Below are 22,719 nucleotides of genomic sequence, written 5' to 3'. Positions count from 1 at the left end.
AGGAATGTTTGCTTCAGACTGAGAAAAACCGACCATTCCTGATTTCCCTGAAAATTTGGTGTCATCTTTAAGGGATGATCCCAAAGCAGAAACATGTTGGTTGCTGCCTTCTGTAAGTATTGACACATCAGCAGGGACGTCTGGTTTACAACCGTGAGAGAATATCTTCTTGGGGAAGTTAGCCATTTTTGACATGAGCCCACTTTTTGCTTTCTTACCATGCTCAAGAGTAGTAACACCAAGCTTCGTTTCAACACCCTTTGGTAAATCGACATCCTGCTTTCCTGTGGACAATGGACCCTCAACTGTATATTCGGGACGTTTCCTCTTCTTGACACTCAACTTCATCTGTTTTCTTTCCGCATGCTGTTGTGGATGAGTGTCCTTCTTTGATGATAAACCATCCCACTTCAAATCAGCCTTTTCAGGAGTGTCTAGGCCCATCGTTACATTGTCACTTGTTTCAGAAACTTTAACCATATTTCCAGCAGAAATGCTGCCCTTTGAACCATAAGAAAAAAAACTTTTCGGCAGCTCAGTCACGTTAGGCATGAAACTTTTGTGTTGCTGTCTGCTATGTTCTACCGTGCTTATGTCGGCTGATATGTTAGTGCCCTCTGGCAATTCGACACTACATAATTTTTTATCAAATGTCATGTCAGAATTTGCTCCACCCTTTGTACGAATTTGGATACTGTCAGTCAAACATACTTCTAATTCAGGCATATAAGCATAACCACATTTACCAGTTCCTGATGATTCCGTTACAGGAGTATCTTTTTCATAAATGCGTGAAAACATCGTTTCTGAGGCCTGCGCTGTCTTGAATAAAATTCTTTCATCTGACCTTTTTGCAAATTCTGAACTGCTCGTTTCAGAAGTCCCATTACATTGCCCAATAATATATTCTTTTGGCAGTGGCACATCAAGACTTGCACCAAGCTTCTCTGGAGCCATCACAGTGACTTTACCATGCATTTCTACATCAGGCACATTAGCGTCAATGCCAGAAATTCTCAGTGACTCTTCAGTCCTCACATTTCTCTCGGAACCCTGCATCATTGTTTTCTTGGAAAGTTTATTTGCATCAGCCTGAGGTTGTAGATCTTTCTCAGGCAATATATATTTCATATCTGATTGCAACTTTAGTTGTTGAGGGCCCTCAGTCAATGTGTTAAGTCCTTTTTCAGTTTCAGATATCTCAACATGTATGCCTTGTTGAATTCCCAATGGCCCTTCAGTTGACACGCTGCCCTGAGAAAAGTCAGGTAGCATCACTTTGGGAACTTCAGACACGCCAGACTTAATAATCTCATCTGATGGCATCTTAAATTCTGGAGAACTTCTATCAACTGGCATTTTATGTTTTTCTGCTAAACCACTAGAAATCTTAACATCGGACACGAAGATGTTAACATGATCTTTTTTTTTGTTTTGAGCATCTATATGAGGTACGTTGAGATGGTCGCATATAATAGCACCTGACAGTCCTTCACATGAAATGGCAGGCTTAGAACTACGAGAAAACATCCTCTTGGGCAACTTGGCCATTTTTGACATAAAACCTTTCTCTGAATGCTTACCTAGTTCTGAGGTGCTTATTTCAATCATTCCTTTGCTCCCTTTTGGCAGCTGCACAGTAACTTCCTTTTCATAAACTGAAACACTGACATCTGCTTCAGGCTTTTTGATGGTCTTGACATGGGTCTGTTGCTGCACTCCCAAGTCAGGCATCTTGATGTCAGTAGCCTCAGCTGCTGTCGAATGTTCATCAGTTGAAGTGCTACTTTTGGTACCATGGTGAAACATCTTCTTGGGAAGCTTGGCCATTTTTGACATAAACCCTTTATCAGGCGCTTTCCCAGTTTCTGAAACACCAATTTCCAACTTTCCTGCAAGACCTTCTGAAGTGTCAGCGAAACTTTCCCCTGCAGGAATTGTAATGTCTGCACTTGCTTCAGGCTTCGTTGGAAGCTTGGCTTCTATCTTCAGGGTTGCTTCAGTGTGAGGGATGTCAACATGAGTACCTTCAGCAGTTACCATATGCTCTTCAAAGGAGGTCCCAGCTTTTTTACCATGAGGGAGTAGCCTTTTAGGCAGCTTGGAGATTTTTGACACGAAACCTGCATCTGATGGCTTGCTAACTTCTGGCGGTGCTGCTTCAACTTTACCTTCAATGTCATCTGACAAGTTCAACGTAACTTCACTCTCGGGTAACAAAATGCTCGCTTCTGCTACAGACTTTTCAGGATCTCTTACATGCAATTTTAGGTGAGCTTCAGGCATCTTGGCAGAAACATCACTGACAACTTCTGGAGCCTCTTCAAGAGATGCTTCTCCCTTGGAGCTGTGAGGAAACATCTTTTTCGGGAGTTTAGCCATCTTTGACATGAACCCACTATCTGAAGACTTCTCTACCTCTGCAAGATCTATTTCAACTTTTCCTTCCATACCTTCCGCCAAATCCATAGCGACGTTTTCCCCTTTCAGCACATCACCCTGAATTATTTCAGGACCTTTTACATCTACTTCTAAATCAGCTTCTGGCAGCTTTACTTCAACATCCCCAACCAATCTTGGGGTGTATTCAATGGAATCTTTTCCTTTAGGGCTATGCGAAAACATTTTTGCCATAAATCCTCTGCCTGTTGGCTTTCCAAGTTCTGGAGTTGTTATTCCGGACTTTCCTTCAATATTCTCTGCTAAATCTGCAGAAACTTCAGGCACTAAAACATCCACATCTACCTCGGGCCTTCCATGAGCCTTTGTATCCACCTTTAGGCGAGTTTCAGGCATTGTCACCTGAACACCACTAACAACTTCTGATGCCTCTTCAACAGATGCACTTCCCTTTGAGCCATGAGGGAACATTTTCTTGGGAAGCTTTGCCATCTTTGACATAAACCCTCTATCAGATTGCTTGCCAATTTCTGGAGCAGATATTTCAACTTTTCCCTCAACACTTTCCGATAAGTCAACAGCCACATTTTTAGCAGGCAGGGCAACGTCACCTTGTATGTCAGGTCTCTCGGGACCTTTCATATCCACCTTCAGGCGAACTTCAGGCATTTTAACCTGAATGTCGCCAACACTATCGGGTGCCCCTTCAACAGAAACACTTCCCTTCGAGCCATGAGGAAACATTTTCTTAGGAAGCTTAGCCATCTTTGCCATAAAGCCTCCATCAGTTGATTTGCCAATTTCTGGAGCTGATATTTCAACATTTCCCTCAATGCCTTCTGGCAAATCAATACCAGCTGTCTTATCAGGTATTCCAATGTCAGTTTCAAGACATGGCTTTTCAAGACCTTTCACATTCATCTCTAAATGAGCTTCAGGCATTTTTGCATGAACATCAATTTCTGGTGCCTCTTCAACAGAAGTATTACCTTCCTTTGGGCCATGAGGAAACATTTTCTTAGGAAGCTTGGCCATTTTTGCCATAAAGCTTCCATCCGTTGGTTTGCCAATTTCTGGAGCTGATATTTCAACTTTTCTCTCAATTCCTTCTGGCAAATCAACACCCACTGTCTTATCTGGTATTCCAACATCAGCTTCAAGAACTGGCTTTTCAAGACCTTTCACATCCATTTTTAGGTGAACTTCAGGCATTTTTGCATGAACATCCCCAATTTCTGGTGCCCCTTCAACAGAAATACTACTTTCCTTTGAGCCATGAGGAAAAATTTTCTTAGGAAGCTTAGCCATCTTTGCCATGAAGCCTCCATCAGTTGGTTTGCCAATTTCTGGAGCTGATATTTCAACTTTTCCTTCAATGCCTTCTGGCAAATCAACACCCACTGTGTTATCTGGTATTCCAATGTCGGCTTCAAGGCCTGGCTTTTCAAGACCTTTCATTTCCATTTTTAGGTGTGCTTCAGGCATTTTTACATGAACATCACCAATTTCTGGTGTGCCTTCAACAGAAATACTACCTTCCTTTGAGCCATGAGGAAACATTTTCTTAGGGAGCTTAGCCATCTTTGCCATGAAGCCTCCATCTGTTGGTTTCCCAATTTCTGGACCTGCTATTTCAACTTTTCCCTCAATGCCTTCTGGCAAATCAATGCCCACCGTGTTATCTGGTATTCCAATGTCAGCTTCAAGGCCTGGCTTTTCAAGACCTTTCATTTCCATTTTTAGGTGTGCTTCAGGCATTTTTACATGAACATCACCAATTTCTGGTGCCCCTTCAACAGAAATACTACCTTCCTTTGAGCCATGAGGAAACATTTTCTTAGGAAGCTTAGCCATCTTTGCCATGAAGCCTCCATCAGTTGGTTTGCCAATTTCTGGAGCTGATATTTCAACTTTTCCCTCAATGCCTTCTGGCAAATCAATGCCCACTGTGTTATCTGGTATTCCAATGTCAGCTTCAAGGCCTGGCTTTTCAAGACCTTTCATTTCCATTTTTAGGTGTGCTTCAGGCATTTTTACATGAACATCACCAATTTCTGGTGCCCCATCAACAGAAATACTACCTTCCTTTGAGCCATGAGGTAACATTTTCTTAGGGAGCTTAGCCATCTTTGCCATAAAGCCTCCATCTGTTGGTTTCCGAATTTCTGGACCTGCTATTTCAACTTTTCCCTCAATGCCTTCTGGCAAATCAATTCCCACTGTGTTATCTGGTATTCCAATGTCAGCTTCAAGGCCTGGCTTTTCAAGACCTTTCATTTCCATTTTTAGGTGTGCTTCAGGCATTTTTACATGAACATCACCAATTTCTGGTGCCCCTTCAACAGAAATACTACCTTCCTTTGAGCCATGAGGAAACATTTTCTTAGGAAGCTTAGCCATCTTTGCCATAAAGCCTCCATCTGTTGGTTTGCCAATTTCTGGACCTGATATTTCAACTTTTCCCTCAATTCCTTCTGGCAAATCAATGCCCACTGTGTTATCTGGCATTCCAATGTCAGCTTCAAGGCCTGGCTTTTCAAGACCTTTCATTTCCATTTTTAAGTGTGCTTCAGGCATTTTTACATGAACATCACCAATTTCTGGTGCCCCTTCAACAGAAATACTACCTTCCTTTGAGCCATGCGGAAACATTTTCTTAGGAAGCTTTGCCATCTTTGTCATAAAGCCTCCATCTGTTGGTTTGCCAATTTCTGGACCTGATATTTCAACTTTTCCCTCAATGCCTTCTGGCAAATCAATGCCCACTGTGTTATCTGGTATTCCAATGTCAGCTTCAAGGCCTGGCTTTTCAAGACCTTTCATTTCCATTTTTAAGTGTGCTTCAGGCATTTTTACATGAACATCACCAATTTCTGGTGCCCCTTCAACAGAAATACTACCTTCCTTTGAGCCATGAGGAAACATTTTCTTAGGAAGCTTGGCCATCTTTGCCATAAAGCCTCCATCCGTTGGTTTGCCAATTTCTGGACCTGATACTTCAACTCTTCCCTCAATGCCTTCTGGCAAATCAACACCCACTGTCTTATCTGATATTCCAATGTCAGCTTCAATACCTGGCTTTTCAAAACCTTTCCCTTCCATTTTTAGGTGAGCTTCAGGCATTTTTGCATGAACATCACCAATTTCTGGTGCCCCTTCAACAGAAATACTACTCTCTTTTGAGCCATGAGGAAACATTTTCTTAGGAAGCTTGGCCATCTTTGACATAAAGCCTCCATCTAATGGTTTACCAATTTCAGGAGTTCCCATTTCAAATTTTCCCTCAATGCCTTCAGGCACATCAACTGCCACTTTCTTATTAGGCAGCCCAATGTCACCTTCTAAGCCTGTCTTTTCAGGACCTTTCAATTCCATTTTAAGGTGAGCTTCAGGCATCTTTACCTGGACCTCGCTTGCAACTTCTGGTGCCTCTTCAACTGTAACATTTCCTTTTGCGCCATGGGGAAACATTTTCTTGGGAAGCTTGGCCATCTTTGACATAAATCCTCTATCTGAAGGTTTGCCAATTTCTGGAGTGGATATCTCAACTTTTGCATCCATGCCTTCTGGCAAGTCAACGGCCACTTTCTTATCAGGCAATGCAATCTGAGCATCTACTTCAGGTTTTTCAGGACCTTTTATATCAACCTTAAGGTGAGATTCAGGCATCTTTACCTGAATGTCACCAACACCGTCTGGTGCCCCTTCAACGGAAACACTTCCCTTTGAGCCATGTGGAAACATTTTCTTGGGGAACTTGGCCATCTTTGACATAAATCCTCCATCTGATGATTTGCCAATTTCGGGAGTGGATATCCCAATTTTTCCATCAACAGCTTCTGGAAAGTCCACAGCCACCGTCTTATCAAGAAGTTCAATGTCAGCTTCTAATTCTGGCTTTTCATGACCTTTCACATCCATCTTAAGCTGAGCTTCAGGCATCTTTACCTGAACTTCACTGATAGCTTCTGGTGCTTCAATCATAACACTTCCTTTTGAACCATGAGGTAGCATTTTCTTGGGAAATTTGGCCATCTTTGACATAAATCCTCCATCTGATGCTTTGCCAATTTCTGGAGTGGATATTTCAAGTTTTCCTTCCATGCCATCTGGCATGCCAACAGCCACTTTCTTATCAGGCAGGGCAATCTCACCTTCTACATCAGGTTTTCCAAGACCTTTTATATCTGCCTTAAGGTGAGCCTCAGGCATATTTACTTGAATATCACCAACACTTTCTGGTGCCCCTTCAACAGAGACACTTCCTTTTGAGCCATGGGGAAACATCTTCTTGGGAAGCTTGGCCATCTTTGACATAAATCCTTTATCTGAAGGTTTGGTAATTTCTGGGGCTGGTATTTCAACTTTTCCTTCTATGCCTTCTGGCAAGTCAACAGCCACTTTCATATCAGGCAGTGCTATGTCACCTTCTATATATGGCTTTTCAGGTTCTTTCACATCCATCTTAAGGTGAGGCGCAGGCATTTTCACGTGAACGTCAACACCTTCAGGAGCTCCTTCTAGAGAAACACCCCCCTTTGATCCATGAGGAAACATTTTCTTAGGAAACTTGGCCATCTTTGACATAAAGCCTTTGTCTGATGGTTTCCCCATTTCTGGAGTTGATAATTCAACTTTTCCTTCAGTGCCTTCTGGTACGTCAACAACCACTTTCATATCAGGCAGTACTATGTCACCTTCTATATCTGGCTTTTTAGGTCCTTTTACATCCACCTTAAGGTGGGGCTCAGGCATCTTCACCTGAACATCAACGCCTTCAGGAGCTCCTTCAACAGAAACACTTCCCTTTGAGCCTTGAGGAAATATTTTCTTAGGAATCTTGGCCATCTTTGACATAAAGCTTTCATCTGACATTTTGCCAATTTCAGGAGTTGACATATCAACTTTTCCTTCCATGCCTTCAGGCAAGTCAACAGCCATTTTTTTACTTGGCAAGGCAATGTCACCTTCCACTTCAGGCATTTCAAGACTTTCCGTATCTATTCTCAGGTGAGCTTCTGGCATTCTCATCTGTCTATCACCAAAATCTTCTGATGTTTCTTCGAGAGAAACACTACCTTTTGAGCTATGAGGAAACATTTTCTTGGGTAGCTTGGCCATCTTTGCCATAAAGCCTCCATCTGATGGGTTACTGACACCAGGATGCAATATTTCTACCCTGCCTTCAAAGCTCTCCGGTATCTCTACAGAAACTCCTTTTCCAGGCAATGCATCAAAATCTGCTTGAGGTTTGTCTGGAATGTTTACCCTTATACCAAGTTCATCTTGTGTTTTTGGAATATGAACATCAACACCAGGGGGTGCTGCTGACATGTCCCGAACTGAAGTTTCAACTTTTGCACCTTGAGGAAGTACATTCTTTGGTATTTTAGTCCCTTCAGACATGAAGTCATCTTCAGCTGACTTGCCCAGTTTGTCCAAACTTGCGTCAAAATGTCCTTCAGCACTATCAGGCAGATCTGCTGTCACTTTCTGTGGAGGTAATGTGATATCAAGCTTTGTTTCAGGCATTTCAGAGCCTTTACCACTTGTTTTTAACTGCAACTCTTGCTGTGAGAACTCAATGTCAACACCTTTAGTAGCAACTGATGACCCTTCTACTGAAACACCAGACTTGGAATCATGCGAGAACATCTTTCTTGGCAATTTAGTCATCTTTGATATGAAGCCTTTCTCAGATGGCACAGATGGGTCTTGAGCACTCATTTCAATGCTCCCCTCTACACCTTCTGGCATGCCAGCCACGAGTTCTTTTGGTATTATGTCAGATCCCATTATCTCTTGATCTCTGTCTAGTGTAAGCTGTGTTTCAGGAACAGAAACGTGGATACCTTCAGCTGATATTGATGGCTCTTCTACTGAAACGTCACCTTTGAAACTATGAGGAAACATTTTTCTTGGAAATCTTGCCATTTTTGTCATAAAACCACTCTTTGTTGGTTTGCCATGCTCAGGAGTACCTATCTCAATGGTGCCTTCTGCTTTGTCTGGCCATTCAAGAGTGGTTTCTTTGGAGATGAGTGACAGCTCAACATCTGAACTTGGAATATCTGGATGCTTTCCTTCAACAGTAAGAAGTGACTCTTTTGGCTGTGACTTGGTTCCTCTAATGTCAATGTCTACCATCGGCTCTCCAACAGAACTAGCCACTTTGACACCAGAAGGGAAAGATGTTTCAATACTTTCACTCTGCTTTTTTAGTTCGATGTCCGGTAACCCTGGTTTGCCTGCCTTTTTAATATCAATGTCCACTCCAGCAGGCCGTGATGTATCACTGCCAATATCTAAATCAACAGAAGCTGACAGTTTTTGAGTATCTGCCTGTTTGACCTTAATGCCCTTTTCTTTTTTCTTGAAGCTAGCATCCCCTTTTGGCTCCTTTTTGGCTTTTTGCTTTGATGAAGGGAGGTTTTCACTTGCTGATGAAGGTTCATCTTCAGATGAACTGGTCTTTGAACTACGTGGAAACATCTTCTTTGGAATTTTAGCCATTCTTGAAAAGAATCTGCCATCTGGTTCCTTAACTATATCATCTGCGCCTGTTTCCAAGCCTTCCCCATCCTTTGTTAGTGCATCCTTTGTCCCTTTCGAAGTGAATTTAGATGTGTCTACTTCAACATCAACACTTTTTATTTCATGTAAGAGCTTTTTTGAAGGCTTTTCACTAGCTTTAGGTAAAGTGGCAGACTTCGGAAGCTTTCCAGACTTCTTTTTAGTAATAGGACTGCTCTCTGAAATTGATGATGGCTCTTCATCAGAAGCACTAGTTTTACCACTGCGTGGAAACATTTTCTTAGGGAGTTTAGCCATTTTTGAAAGGAAACCAGTATCCAGTGATTTGCCATCAGAGCCAGAAAGCTCGACATCCTTGTCCACAGCCATGGGGACTTCTTTTAAGTCTTTCTTTCTCTGCTTTAGTGGACTCGTTTCTCTTTGTTCTTTATGTTTTTTTTCAGCCTCACTTGTGTCACTTGACACATATTTCAGGCCCATGGCCACATCAGGAACCTCAACTTCAGAACTAGGAAGCCTCCTTTCATCTTTATCTCCAAAGCTGCCTTTCCCCTCTGGACTTTTACTGCTTCTTTGTCGCTTAATATGGACTATTTCAACAATTTTTCCAGGAGTTTCCTTTACAATTTTCTCCACTTTCTCAACAATAGTACCTTCAGGGATTTTTTGTACTCGTTTTTCTTGTTCCTCTATTGAAAAATCTGCTCCAAGTGACCCATTTTCCCCAGTTTTGATTAGATCAGGAGACAAGGAACGCTCCTTGCTCCTTCTTTTGAAAGAGGATGTTTTTGCAATATCTTTCTTAAGTGTCACGTCTTCTTCAGGCAATGTGCTTCTAGCATAACCTGCTGTGGTAGCATTGCTTGGTGGGGTGTATGTATCCCTCAACCTGGGCAAAGTGTAGTCCGGGCCTGGAGGACTTGGGCTCTTTTCTTTCTTATCTTTCTTCTTTTCTTTTTTCAGCGTGCCATCAGCAGCTGGCTCTTTGGAGGCATCTACAGCCTCTCTGATGCTTGAGACAGTCATGGCATCAGTGGTACTGGTGAAGTCCCTTTCAGGTGTGATACTGTCCCTGATCCTAGGCAGGCTGTAGTCAGGCCCTTGAGGTTTGGGGCTCTTCTCCCTCTTGCTTTTCTTCTTTGGGTCTCGAGGAGGAGCTGTAGGGCCTGTCTCTAAGGCTCCCTGCCGAGTGACCTCTGCAGAATCAGTCTTCAAGATGGGCTCCTCTTCGAAAGTCTCTTCGACAGCCATCCGGGCAGCTGCCTTCTCCTTTGAACTTCCTCGCACAATGCGACCAATTGCTGCTGATATTGGAGATCCTTTCCTGACTCCTGGAACGGCCTTGCTGGTTCCTGTCCCCATAGACATTTTAAAAAGTCATACCCAGCCACAAGCCGACCGGCTTAATTGAAGCAATAGCAATGTGCCATTAGATGCATCTAAGAGTACAAAATTTCACATCCAATCTATTCAAGCAATAAATTACAAGCCCAGCTACAAAATTTCGTCAAAGGTGATATCTTCCAAATTCTGCTTAATTTAATCCCGAATTAAACTGGAACATCCTGTTATATTTCTAATATTCTGTGCACATACAAACACATTTAATTATAGACCTTTCATGAATCCAAGTATCTTCACTTCTTTTTTTTTTAAATTATTTTGCTCTATGTACACTAAGTGCATGCTGAAAATATTAAATAAAGGCAAGTTTGGTGACAAGACATGGTTTTACATAGAGAAATAAAATTCTTATGGTAAAATTATTGGAGTTTGCAAAGCTTTACATGGCAGCAACCATAAACAAGACTTATGCTGTGACGAACTTTATTAAAATGCCTCCAATCTTCACAAGAAGAGCAAAATATTTTGAATTCTTACACATCACGTTTTTCTTGCTCCAAAAGGAAATGCAGCTGGTGCAATGTATATTACTCATGTCTCATAATAAATGTCTTCCTGTACTGTTTAGTCATGCAAGATACTGCTACAGGACACTGCATACTGGCAGCCACGAGCCACTAAACCTCCACAGATACGATACTACTGTCAAATTGCTAATGCAGCTGTGTGCAATACTTGAACTTTGCTCTGAAATTCTTATCTAAATACAGTACAAATAAATATAGAAGTATCATGTCTGAGTAAAGCATAATCCCTTATGCTTATCCTGACTGGTACACACGGCTACACAATGCACAGGCTATTTGCCTCTTTGCATGCAATAATATCACAATATCAAACTCAACTTTAGCATTGGACATTGGCATATCTGTCCTGAAAAATGTGTAAGTGTAAAAAACAAACCAAATATCAACCAAGACTGCTCCAAAGCACAGCTTGCGATGTGAAAAAACAGCAGCATGCGTGTATAGTAGCAAAGCAAGCAGTGGACCCTTTTGTAAAAAATTTCACAGGCTCACTTACGGCGCTTCTCAATGTAGTCAGAAGAAGGGCAACTGTCAGTCCACTACAGGGGCGAGGTCGGGTGACACACTAGCAGCCTTAAAAACATTCCACTGTCAAGTGCTCTTAAAATATAGCCTCTATAAAACACATCTTCATTCAAGTTGTTGTTTAGGTTATATGGGTTATGGAGTAAACAGTTTACTGCAGGATCAGAACACAATATTCTGAAAAAATGCAATAACAATGTTCATATCTTCTGCCCACACAACACACACTTAATAGAGATGGAAGACTGCATGCCCTCTTTGTTATTCGCTGAGTGATATTTTTTTTTTCTGTATTCAAAACAGTCTTGTTGCTTTGCACATAAGTAGCATCCAAATCATTTCATCCAAAATGCAGATCAGCCCATACATTGTTTAAGCATTATTTCAGTTCTTCATGAGAGTTGTGCCCACATATAATGACAAATTTAAAGGGGATATTAAAGCCTTATTATTACAGCCAAGAATTACCGTTGGAAAAAAAAGCATGAAAAATAAAAAATGCTGCACACAATAGTAAATATAAATGACAAGTAATGCATTTATAATGATGCTTGGAACAAAAAGCTGTGAAAAGAAACGCAGCTTCCCACAGGACACAACAAAAGAGTGTCACAATTACTTTGTAGATACCTAGTAAGCAGAACTAATCTTTTTAAATTATCTGATGGTAACTATCTCATGTCTAAAAATTAAGAAGTACTGATGAAAAGCATTAAAATATGTTCTAATAAGTAATCCTTGTCTTGATGTTTCTGCCAAAATTCCACAGGAAGGTAATTGTGAAAGCACCAAAATGCTCATGAAGCTGTTCAAAATTAGTTCCACAATCCATCAGACAACTGATTCATGCCTCCCTTTAGCATTGATTTAGCATTTATCCCATTGATGAGATAAGCAAAGAAAGTAAAAATTATTGTGCTGCTCCAACAGTCCCTGCCTTTAACTTACTGCACACACACTCACACAACTATGCTCATGGTCGTGGAATCATGCTTCAAAAGAAGCAATTGGTTCACTAAAAATTAATGCCTGCATCATTCATTAAAATGGGACACAATTTGTGTTTGAATGCCTTTAAATATCTTTTTGTTTACTATATTGCAATATTTCTAAAGGGGTATATATTTTCAACAAAATGGAGCCTTTTTACATATGTACTTATGTGGGCTGTATACAATATGCAGTGTTATCATGTTAGTTATCACTAAACTGCAGTTGTTATAATAGGACTCGACTGCATATCAAGTTTCCATGCACATATTATGTGGTATAATCATATCTGAGATTTTAAAACAAAGGCTTCAACAGAGTTAGCACAGGACAGTGTAAATCACTCCAAGAATGAGCCTGTTTAAGTCCACACACAAAAATCTGCATGTACAAGCATGGCACCTGCTGCAACCAAGCTGCAAGCAGCAGCATCAGCAGCCACTACAACACACCATGGGTAACCAACAATGTTAGCCAGTTAAGAAAAAAAAGCAGCCACTAGAAATAAAATTGGTAGCTGCAAGGCTGCACAGTACTGGCACTGGAGTGAAATAAATTGTCACAGCATGAATTAACACAAAATAGCAAAACACAACAGTTCAGTATGCTTATAAAACATCTAATATGCCTATGATATATTTTTTAATTACACGAGATAATTTTCTTTGTATTTTTTTTTATTTGTAAGCTGCTGAGGCTATCATGCTGGCAAATACCTAATATTATATTTTATGTGCTCTACTTCCTTTCTCCAAAATTTTATTCCTCAAGAATTTCACATCATATTTCACACCTTGTGCTTAAGTACTGTGCACACACTGATAATGCAGCAATAGCCGTTAACATTCAACATTGCAATGTGCAGATCAATAGTTACACAAGCAGCAAGACCTTCAGGGGGAAAAAAATACATTGGAGTCTAGTAATGCAACATTTTCAAGGGAATACATTTATCACCCACGAGAATGAAGTCTCGTGTCAGAGATCAGTGTTATCGTGTAATGACTATATACAAAGCAAGAGCATTTCTGCTAGTTTTGAAGCTGCGAAAAGAAAAAAAGTGGATGTTATTTATACTCTCCAAAAACATCACAATAACAGATGAATAATCCCTATTTAAAGAATAAGAATTCTCAGTTAAGTAACTAAGCCATCACATTCTTCTAAGAGAAAAGAAAGCAAACACTGCAAACATTACCTTTAAAAACAGCCAAGTATTGAAGCTCTTACATGATAAGCTTAGTATTTTAGCTCTGATGAAACCGCTCTTCCTGATTAATCCTTATTTTAAGCCATGTGGTATCAGCCACATGGGGCTAATAGTCAAAATACAGGATATTCTGGTGAAGGCCTTGCAGAATGGTACATATTCTTCACGTTGCCACATAAAAAATACACATCCACAAAACAATAATTGAAATACACATTTTGAGCAAAACCAAGCAAAATAATTAAACAAAATATATTCGTCTCACTATGAGCATTGAAGATTGGCTTGCAATATGCACAGCAAACAGTGTTAGAAACGGTGCAGCGTGTCAGTAGCTAGAGCGAGCACATTGAAAGCAGGGCCATAACCCCAGCACAACTGTTGCAAAACATATGCTTGTGGTGGAAAAAAGTAACAAGCAAGCATAGCAATGGCTTGTGAGCAGCTCAAAAACATGTGCATGATGTGATAAAGTGCTGTGACACTTCAGTGGTAGCTAGTTTATGATTTAACTTCTATCCTTACATAGTAAATGGGGCATGACTAGAAACTAGTAGATATAACCTTTAATACTGCATAATATCTATTCCATCATGTAAAAATATACCAGCTGCTGCACAAAATTAACCAGGAAGGAGGCACATAAGAAAATGACATAGCACTCATCGCATGCTGGAAAATGCTGACAGTTTAGTTAGAATCATTAACAAAGTCACAGCTTTTACTACAAATTACAAGTACATGAACAATACTTTATGCATGAATTCTAAGATGGGTTTCTAGCCATATAACGGTATATGGCATAAGACGGTACACTCCTATGGCCATCTCTTTAACACTCAGTCCCAAATTTTATGCATACAGTTCAATAGGTACAGTGTCAACTACATTAACAAAAAGAATTTTAAAAAATAACAATAGAAATACCTAATGAAGAGACTGCATTGTTACTTTATCCAACAGCCATTCAATACAACAAACCAACCTTTAACCAACGATTACAATGATTGAATTCCCTTTTCCACCATTTCCAACAAAAGAAGCATTATTTCTTAAAGGGACAGTAAAGACAATTCCACATATGGCTTTATAATTGGGAAATTAGCACTCAGAGTCATATCAATTTTATTATCTTTTGGTCATGCTAGAAGCATATTTCTTAAAGAATATGTACAGTCGAGTGCAAAATTTTAGAGACCATGGGAGCGGCAATTAAACTGCATCGCTGCGCCTTCTGACGGCTGCGCGCTTAACTTCGAGAGTGCGTACTGCGCACGCATGTCCCTTTTTATCTGCCAACCTGCTCGTTCGGTCGCTTTAACCGCGCGCACACCGGAACGCAGGAGAGAGCGCAAGGTGCCACTTCTGCAGTCGCCGTAGAATCGTAGAGCGCAAAAGACATCGCTGCTTCCTGACCTTATCACATATTTCGATTTCAGAAAAAGTGACACAAAGCATGTGTTCCGCGCCGCAAAACATGCAGAAGCAAGGCGCAGAAAGTGGCGCGCTCCCAGCACTGCCAGTACAAATGAAGTGTTTTCGACACGATATGACGATATCATCACTCGGGCAATTCCACAGCGACTGCAGAAGTGGCACCTTGCGCTCTCGCACGCCTTCCGGTGCGTGCCCGGTTGAAGCGACTGAACGAGCACATTGGCAGGTAAAAAAGGACGCGCATGCGCAGGACGCGCATGCGCAGTACGCGCTCTCGAACTTAAGCGCGCAACAGTCAGAAGGCGCAGCGATGCAGTTAAGTCGTCGCTCCCCTGGTCTCTAAAATTTTGCACTCAACTGTACAAAGGGGGCCATTATTTCGTGCTCTTTGCAGCATATTTTACTTTTTCATATGTCCAATTGCATCTTAAAAGGGCTCTGCAACACTTCTTGCCAGCATAGATACTTACTGCCTTCCCCCTGCTATTCCACCCTTATATGGCATTGCAAAAAAGCTCCATCAAGCCCAGTGCATCATATATTATGCCCACAATGCTTATCCATGTCATATGGGTCTTGCTGAATTTGAACTTCTATCTTTCTGGATGACAGTAATGATGACAACAAAAGTGCCTAGGAGCCATGACCACCCATGGCTCCAGTGCTAGCACAACTTAATCGCACGGAATGTTTTTTCATGTACGTGGACACTGCCAACCAGGCTTTTCTGTGCATACCGTATAATCACTTGTGCTGAGCCCACTTGCAATGGTGGATGCTACTACAGTACAATTAGGCATTTCCAGAAAATAAATGCCTTGTTAGATGCAAGTTTCAGACAAATGACTTAATCTTGACTTCAAATGCATCAATTTTGCATGCACCATTGAGGTCAATTACAGAAGTCAAGTGCACTTCGTGCTAAGGACACATGTGACACAGTTTAGAAATTAAGACTAAGAGGTGCCATCATATCTCATTCATGAAGAACAAGAATACGGTAAACTGAATATTAAGGAATAGTGTAACAAAATCAGTGGAATAAAGCTCCACAAGAAAAATAAAGATTTGCTAAGAATTACCGCAAGAGATTTCGTATAACAAATGAGAAATGTGAGGTATTAACCAGTGGTAATATATTGCATAACAATACATTAAAAGTCCATGCGGCATTACAATGTGTTTTCCTTTTTTCCAGATTTTGTAAACTAACAAGTTTTGCAAAACGGTTATATAGATTCTCTCATACTGTTTCATCCACAACATGCCATCAAAGTGAAATTCACTTTAATGTCCCTTTAAGAATTCCTTTTTTTTTCCATTTCTAAATATTTTTATTTGCTTCTTAAGCCTGCTTGATAGTAAACAAAGCGTTAAAGCAATTCGGGCACTTTAAGAGCAAGCAACTATAAGCAACGATGACAAGTCCACTTACCCTTAGCCTCAGAACCTGTGTGCTTCTCGTGGACCGATCCAGTCTCGCTACTCGTCTCCTCCGCCGACTCGGCCTCCTTGCACAGAGTGTGAGAAACATGATCCCTCATGAGGCCGCCCGTTATGTGCCCAGAGCAACATTACAAAAGACTCAATGACCCTACATTACAGGAGGGGAAGAAAGTCCTTATACATACTCACATAAGTTCAAAGACAACACTGAAAGCAAGGGTGATGGCAGCCATAATATATCACACTGGAACAGTGAGTCAGAATGTCCAAAGAGAAGTGGTGAGTTACAAAACACCTTCAGTAGAAGAGAGCCCTACCTCACCAAATAATTTTTCCAGAGTGTTTTGTATTGCCAGAGTAACAAATAGCCTGAAGCTTCTCTTTGCCATCTTCAAGGCTGCCTGTTTTGTATTTCCTAGCAAGCTGGAAGTTGTAACTCTCCATGACGAAACTGATGATCCCCAAGGTTACACACCACCAAGCTGCAACTTCATTTTTTTTCTTTATCCTATGTTTAAAGCCGCTTCAGCAGTCATAGGTGCATAAGTTGTAACATATATGATACTATACTTATTTGTTTTCTCTATTGCTTTGCCAATATTTCTGGGCTTTCTCCACCACATTGTTCAGTGTGGCTCCTGCTGCCATTTGTATAGGTCATTCACATAGTCTGAGAAAACCAGCGAATAGCTTCAACATGTCATCTGAAATATGGTCGATTTTTTGAACAACCACAGTAGAAACAAGTCACTTACTAAGCAATATTTAACATTTTTGCTGCATGTGGAGATGTAATATTATGCCCACCAGTTTGTGATAACGTAAAATAATGACTGGGTATGTTTATTTACCACATTCAAAAAGTGGTGCAGGTCCTATTTATGGTTCTATTAAACAGAGAACATTGTCCTCTAGAGTAGTAGCCAGCCGGGCTCCAGATGATGCTAAGAGCATGTTATTGGGTGCCATAGTACTGTTTGCAATGTGTATTAACTCTTTCCATGCCAACTTTTTTTTTAGAATAGCAGCAAAATTTCCTGAATTTTTTCATGACTGATTCATTGTCTTATTGCAATATCAGTAGTTAATTTGTTATTTTATGTTGTCTTTTGTTATTTTTTGTGTTTTTGAGTTGCACATAGGCAAGGTCACAGAAACCGTCTATATAAAGCTTGATATTTCTTGGAACATAAGTCAAGCATGCTTTTGTTGTCCTCCATGCAGCATGTTCTTGCTGGCGTGACAAGGAAATCACAGAGGCACCAGCAGCAAAGCATTTTTAGCTATATGCGTCCACGTGAGAGAGGGCCGCCAAAGGCTCTAAACCTTTCTCGCAATCATCAGTACTCAGTTCAACCTCTTTTCAAGACTTTTCCAGGTGCGAGCGTTTACTTGCGGTGAATAAACAACCAAGAACACTGCGATTCTGGCATCTAAAAAGGAAGCTGTTGTCACTGCAGCCGCCTCACTGCACCCTGTCATTTCTAAAATACAGGGGAGCAAGACTTCCGCTGCATTTCTATCAACTGCACCCTCAAAAAATCAGTTTTCTGGGAAGCTGGTGCCATTTATTAGCACTGCATTCACACCAAAATGATAACTGTCACTCGTTTGTGGCACGCAATAGACAAAAGGAAATTCATGGGGGAGTGACACTCATAACTTGCATACTTAGGAGGAAATGCCTGAACGAGTGAGCAGAGCCCCCCCCCCCCCCCCCCGGAGCCCTGCGCGCAATGGAAGACGGCGCGCTTCCTTTCCACTTTCCTCCCTAGCGTGCGCAACATTGAGCCGCGACCGCCGGCTCGCTTTCACTCACGCATATAGCATACAGCACGCGGCGACGATTTTATCGCCTTTTGACTTTATACGGAACCTTACGGTGACAGCGACACCATAATACACCTGGAGTGTCCATATAATTGCTATCGCAATAAAATCGTTGTTTTGGTTATAGTGCGGTACCACTTATAGTGTGGATATTTGCGACTTCGGCGACCTACGTTATAAGCTGTCTACACTGTATATGGCAGCTTTTGAGAGCTGCATAAACAAAGCCATACTAAAAAGAAGATATTAAAATGATAATAATTAATGCATATGGTGCACAAGCACACTGTGCCCATATCCTTGGCCGATACCATTTGGTGATAGTATGCACAGAGCGACACTAAAGTAGAGCAATGGGAACCCTGTCTCGATGGCTTAGCCAATCCCCCCCCCCCCCCCCTCAATTCGATGTGAATTGGTTAGTATTCGATTAGATACGAAAGGCACTACTATTAGAAATAGTCGAACCCACAAAAATTGCTGTTGTCGGTTCTCTAAGTCAGCTTCGCCGCAGTACATCCATGTGCAGCAAAGCATACAGATTGTATTGCGGTGAAGCATATTTGCCAGGCAGTGCAGCATAGCAAAAGTAAGAAGTCACGGGGCCCCTGCTGGTGTATATGGCTACCCGACACTATCAGCTCAAGTACCAATATTGTGCTGCTTCTTCATGCATCTGGATGAAGACAGCTGCCTGGTGGATACCTCTGTGCCTGCTAGTAATCTGGCTAAGTGCCTAAAAGTAGTGTCCAAACTACAAACTGGACCAAGTAGCAAGCTTGGCAATGTTATTAGACCCTCATTCTTAAGTAGCTGAGTACCACCGGGATGCTTCAATGGCAAACATGGCTTTAGAAGAAGCAAGGAAAGTTTCAACACCAAGGAACTCAGATATATACTCAACAATGAAAGCTTCTGAAGAGACTCATTCCACGTCAGTGCTATGGAGAGACTTTGATAAACTCCTCAACCAGCAGCAATTCTGACTTGCTTGTGGCAGCAATTTTCACTGCCACAAGCACAGGTTGAAAGATATGTACATGATGAAATTTTGGGCCAGAAAGTCAAGCAGCTATCCTTCCTTCATAAAAACATTAAATAACTGGCGTTATGACATTGTTAAGCAAAACTGTTGTACTAGAGCATGGGTTCTCAAAGTGGGTTCCGCGGAACCTACGGGTTCCGCAGGCCCCTGCTCGGGGTTCTGCGAGCCACTGATAAATTTTCCCTGGTCCCGCTCCCGACAAGTGTCTAAAACGGCGAACACGAGGTGCGCTTGATCCAAAGAACCTCCATTACCCATGCCCGAGTGTCAAAAAGCACATCACAGTGCGTAACAGCAACGCGCGAACTGCGCAATAAATACGCAAGCAGCTTGTAGCCACCCAACCTCTGAGAACGGGCAGCGTGCCTAAGCTTTTGCACTTGAATCTCGGAGGCCGTAACTTACCACCATGTGCCTTTCTCCTATTTGTAGATAGGGTAGGTGCCGATAGCGTGCGCACTGACCTATACGTTGAAGGAAAAAAAAAGCGGAGCACCGCAAATGCGCGCCGCAGAAGAGCAAGAACGGCGTAGCGTCCAACCGAAACGAAGCGGCGCAGTCCGCATCGCCGTGGTCCTCAGCGGCAATCGTACGCGGCACGTGACTGACAGCAACGCCGAAGCGCTTCGTGCAATTGTGCCTTTAAAGCCTTTATTCTTGCGTTTATCGCCGCGCGTAACACCGCGTTGGCGGCTAGCCGCGTGCCTCCGTAAGTGCGTAGTCGCTATCTCTGATCGCGTCGATAACCACCGCAGTTTCGTCCGCAGCGGTTGCGGCAAATAGTAGTTTCGTTTTCACTCGATGTGCGCGTCGGCTGCGTGCCTTCACAACTGCGTAGTCGCCTCCCATGGTAGCGTCGATAGCGACCGCAGTTTCGTCCGCACTTCTTGCAGCGAAAGGTAGTTTCGTTTTGACTTGGTGCGTGCGTCAGCCGCCTGCCTTCTGAACCGCAAGATCGCCGTCCATGATCACGTCGATAGCGGCCGCGGTTTCGTTGACAGCGGTTGCGGCAAGCAGTAGTTTCGCTTTTACTCAGTGCAAAGCTGTCAAAGATAAAAAGCACCGGCTACATCGCGATGGACGGACAATTTGTTGGCGAGCAGCTGAGTGGCGAAAAAATAATCGGGATGTGCGCCCGTTGGTGCAAAGCGCGTCTCGAATGAAAACGCGCGCCGCGAAGGATGTCGCGAGGCCTTCGCCGCTGCTAGCGCTAATCAGTCATGAGATGAAGAGAATTTCAGCTTCCGCACTGGTCTTGTGCTAAATAGAAACAAGATCTGACGATTCATTGAGTAAACAAAAGCGTGTTGACGTAGTGCAGCATTTGTTTGTTTTCTTGATACCCTCGATAATTCGGTTAAATTGGGGGGGGGGGGGGGGGGGTTCCTTTGCACTTTATGGAGCTTAGCAGGGTTCCCTGGGATGAACGTACCTGAGAACCCCTGTACTAGAGAATTTTGTTGATCACAAAGTATCATTTTCTTGTACATTATTTCCTGGGCAATAAACATTGTTTTTTTGTTTATTCCTCTGGTAGATGAAAAAAATTGCATTTTGCAATACCAGTAGTATTCATATTTGAAAAATATTCTATTCAATTCACATTTGGTTTTCACTATTATAATTTGCTTCCAAATTGAAAATTTCATATTCGTGCACCCATAGTTGTGGCTGCTCGTGGAACCCTAAAATGCCATTCACGGGAAACCCTGGCATACATTAAGGCAAATTCAGCGGCACAGACATCTCCAGTTCGGCATCCCGTGCCTGGGAAAATACTGAGTGCCATCTCTGTTTCTTGTAGAAGGCATATCGGATCGGGAGACTTTTCACGTTCTTGAAGCAGAGTGGCGATCTGCTCTTGCCGACAATGAACGGCCGCAGTTTGCATGAGCCATCCATATGCGCAGTGAGCAAAACTGAGACACTCATCCTGGTCATTTTTCCTCCAATGGCATGAACTGCCCATAAGATTCAATGTCTTGAGCGGTAGCATTAGCCAAAACAGTGCCATTTTGAATTCACCGACACAAAATATTTCCGACAGTGCGAGAATTAAGTGATCGCTCACCCTTTAGGAAAAGTGCACTTGCTGGAGCACAGCATGGCACAGTGTTTGATATATCGAATGTGGCCGTAAATGGGAGTTTGGTACACATGTAATACAATGCTATACTTTTGCATAAGATTCCCAAGGGGATGTTACAACAGCTTGATATAGGCAATAATTCAACATATACGAGTTTGATATATCTGGGATCGACTGTATTACATAGTGGGGGAGGGTAAGAAACGGAAGTGGTAGAATTTTTCACATAGAATGATAATAATACACTGAGTAACATCAGGTCACGTACAATTTCCTAGAAAGAGAAGATCCCATTTATAAAATAATTAATGCAAAGATGCTTCAAGGTAGGTTAACAGCGCAAGGCCACCAGAAGGGACAGAAGAGAGAACAGAGCGCTCTGTTCTCTCTTTTGTCCCCTCTGGTGGCCTTGCACTGTTAACCTACCTTGAAGCATGTTTTACCAACAAGCCCAATCTTACACCCTTCTTAATGCAAAGAGTAATTTAAACCAAGAACCAAAGAAACAGTGAATTTAATATAACACAATTCCTCCTCTCTCATATTATCAAGATCTTTTATAAAGTTGCACTCTGCCATCATCCATTGTTTAGTGCCTGAGGAAGGAGTCGAGTTGGCCCGGAAGTGTTTGGTTAAGTAAATTCCAGTTTTTTGGGTTAGAGATGATATTCACTTTATAATTAATCAACCCAGCCAGACAGGTAATGCTGTCAAAATGTTTAGCTACAAGGCATGCGACTTTACAAGTGCATGCCAGTAGCCAATTATTGAGGATAAATTGGCTAATTGATCACTCATCTTGAAACAGGTCATTGCTAATGACACACACTTAGAAAAAGCACACAAAAAAGATAAGATGTGGTGCTGCTTTTGAATGTCTTTTTAAAGCAAAGCTTTTGTTTACCAAATCAACCTCAGAATTGAGAATGCCCAGCTGTAATCTCGGCTTGTGTGCATTTTTATTTATTTATTTATTTACTTGCCTGTTTGTTCTATGACAATCACAGCAGCCATGGTAATTTATATGCATACATACTTCCAAAATGCTGCATATTGCTTACAAAATTATTTTCCTTACATGTCCTTACATGCAAAAGCCACAAACAAGATCCCTGTCCAAGAACATGCGTATACAACTGACCTTCATGAGGTCTTGCTCGTCGTAAGAGACGTCCAAGGAAGCATCCCTCTTCAGTGATGTGTCTTTGGGAGTCCCCAGTTCCTCACGGAAAGTGTCGAACCCTTAGAAAAAGAACCATTCATGTAGCGAACCAACACAAAA

The 22,719-nt window shown here is 41.9% G+C and overlaps 1 protein-coding gene across 50 annotated transcripts in view; it reads right to left on the bottom strand.

The window, feature by feature from the left end:
- LOC119435128 (ankyrin-3) overlaps positions 1 to 22,719 on the bottom strand; it is a 402,712-nt gene that overhangs the window by 93,600 nt on the left and 286,393 nt on the right. For 18 of the 50 annotated variants that reach the window (XR_007468364.1, XM_049672381.1, XM_049672376.1 and 15 more), the window contains 4 exons: positions 22,579 to 22,679; positions 16,463 to 16,538; positions 4,944 to 10,286; positions 1,584 to 4,397 (listed from right to left, as the gene is read on the bottom strand). Coding sequence is in view for 49 of the 50 variants with exons in the window: in XM_049672381.1 (XP_049528338.1) it covers positions 1,584 to 4,397; positions 4,944 to 10,286; positions 16,463 to 16,538; positions 22,579 to 22,679 (8,334 nt within the window). In the remaining variant the exon portion in view is untranslated. Of the gene's footprint in view, positions 1 to 1,583; positions 4,398 to 4,481; positions 4,845 to 4,943; positions 10,287 to 16,462; positions 16,539 to 22,578; positions 22,680 to 22,719 lie in introns of all 50 variants that reach the window. The other 32 variants (XM_049672515.1, XM_049672500.1, XM_049672506.1 and 29 more) reach the window with 26 other exon arrangements.

The sequence above is a fragment of the Dermacentor silvarum genome, chromosome 1 (genome assembly GCF_013339745.2).
Source record: "Dermacentor silvarum isolate Dsil-2018 chromosome 1, BIME_Dsil_1.4, whole genome shotgun sequence".
Classification (NCBI taxonomy): domain Eukaryota; kingdom Metazoa; phylum Arthropoda; class Arachnida; order Ixodida; family Ixodidae; genus Dermacentor; species Dermacentor silvarum.
This window is presented reverse-complemented; position numbering and strand designations above follow the sequence as displayed.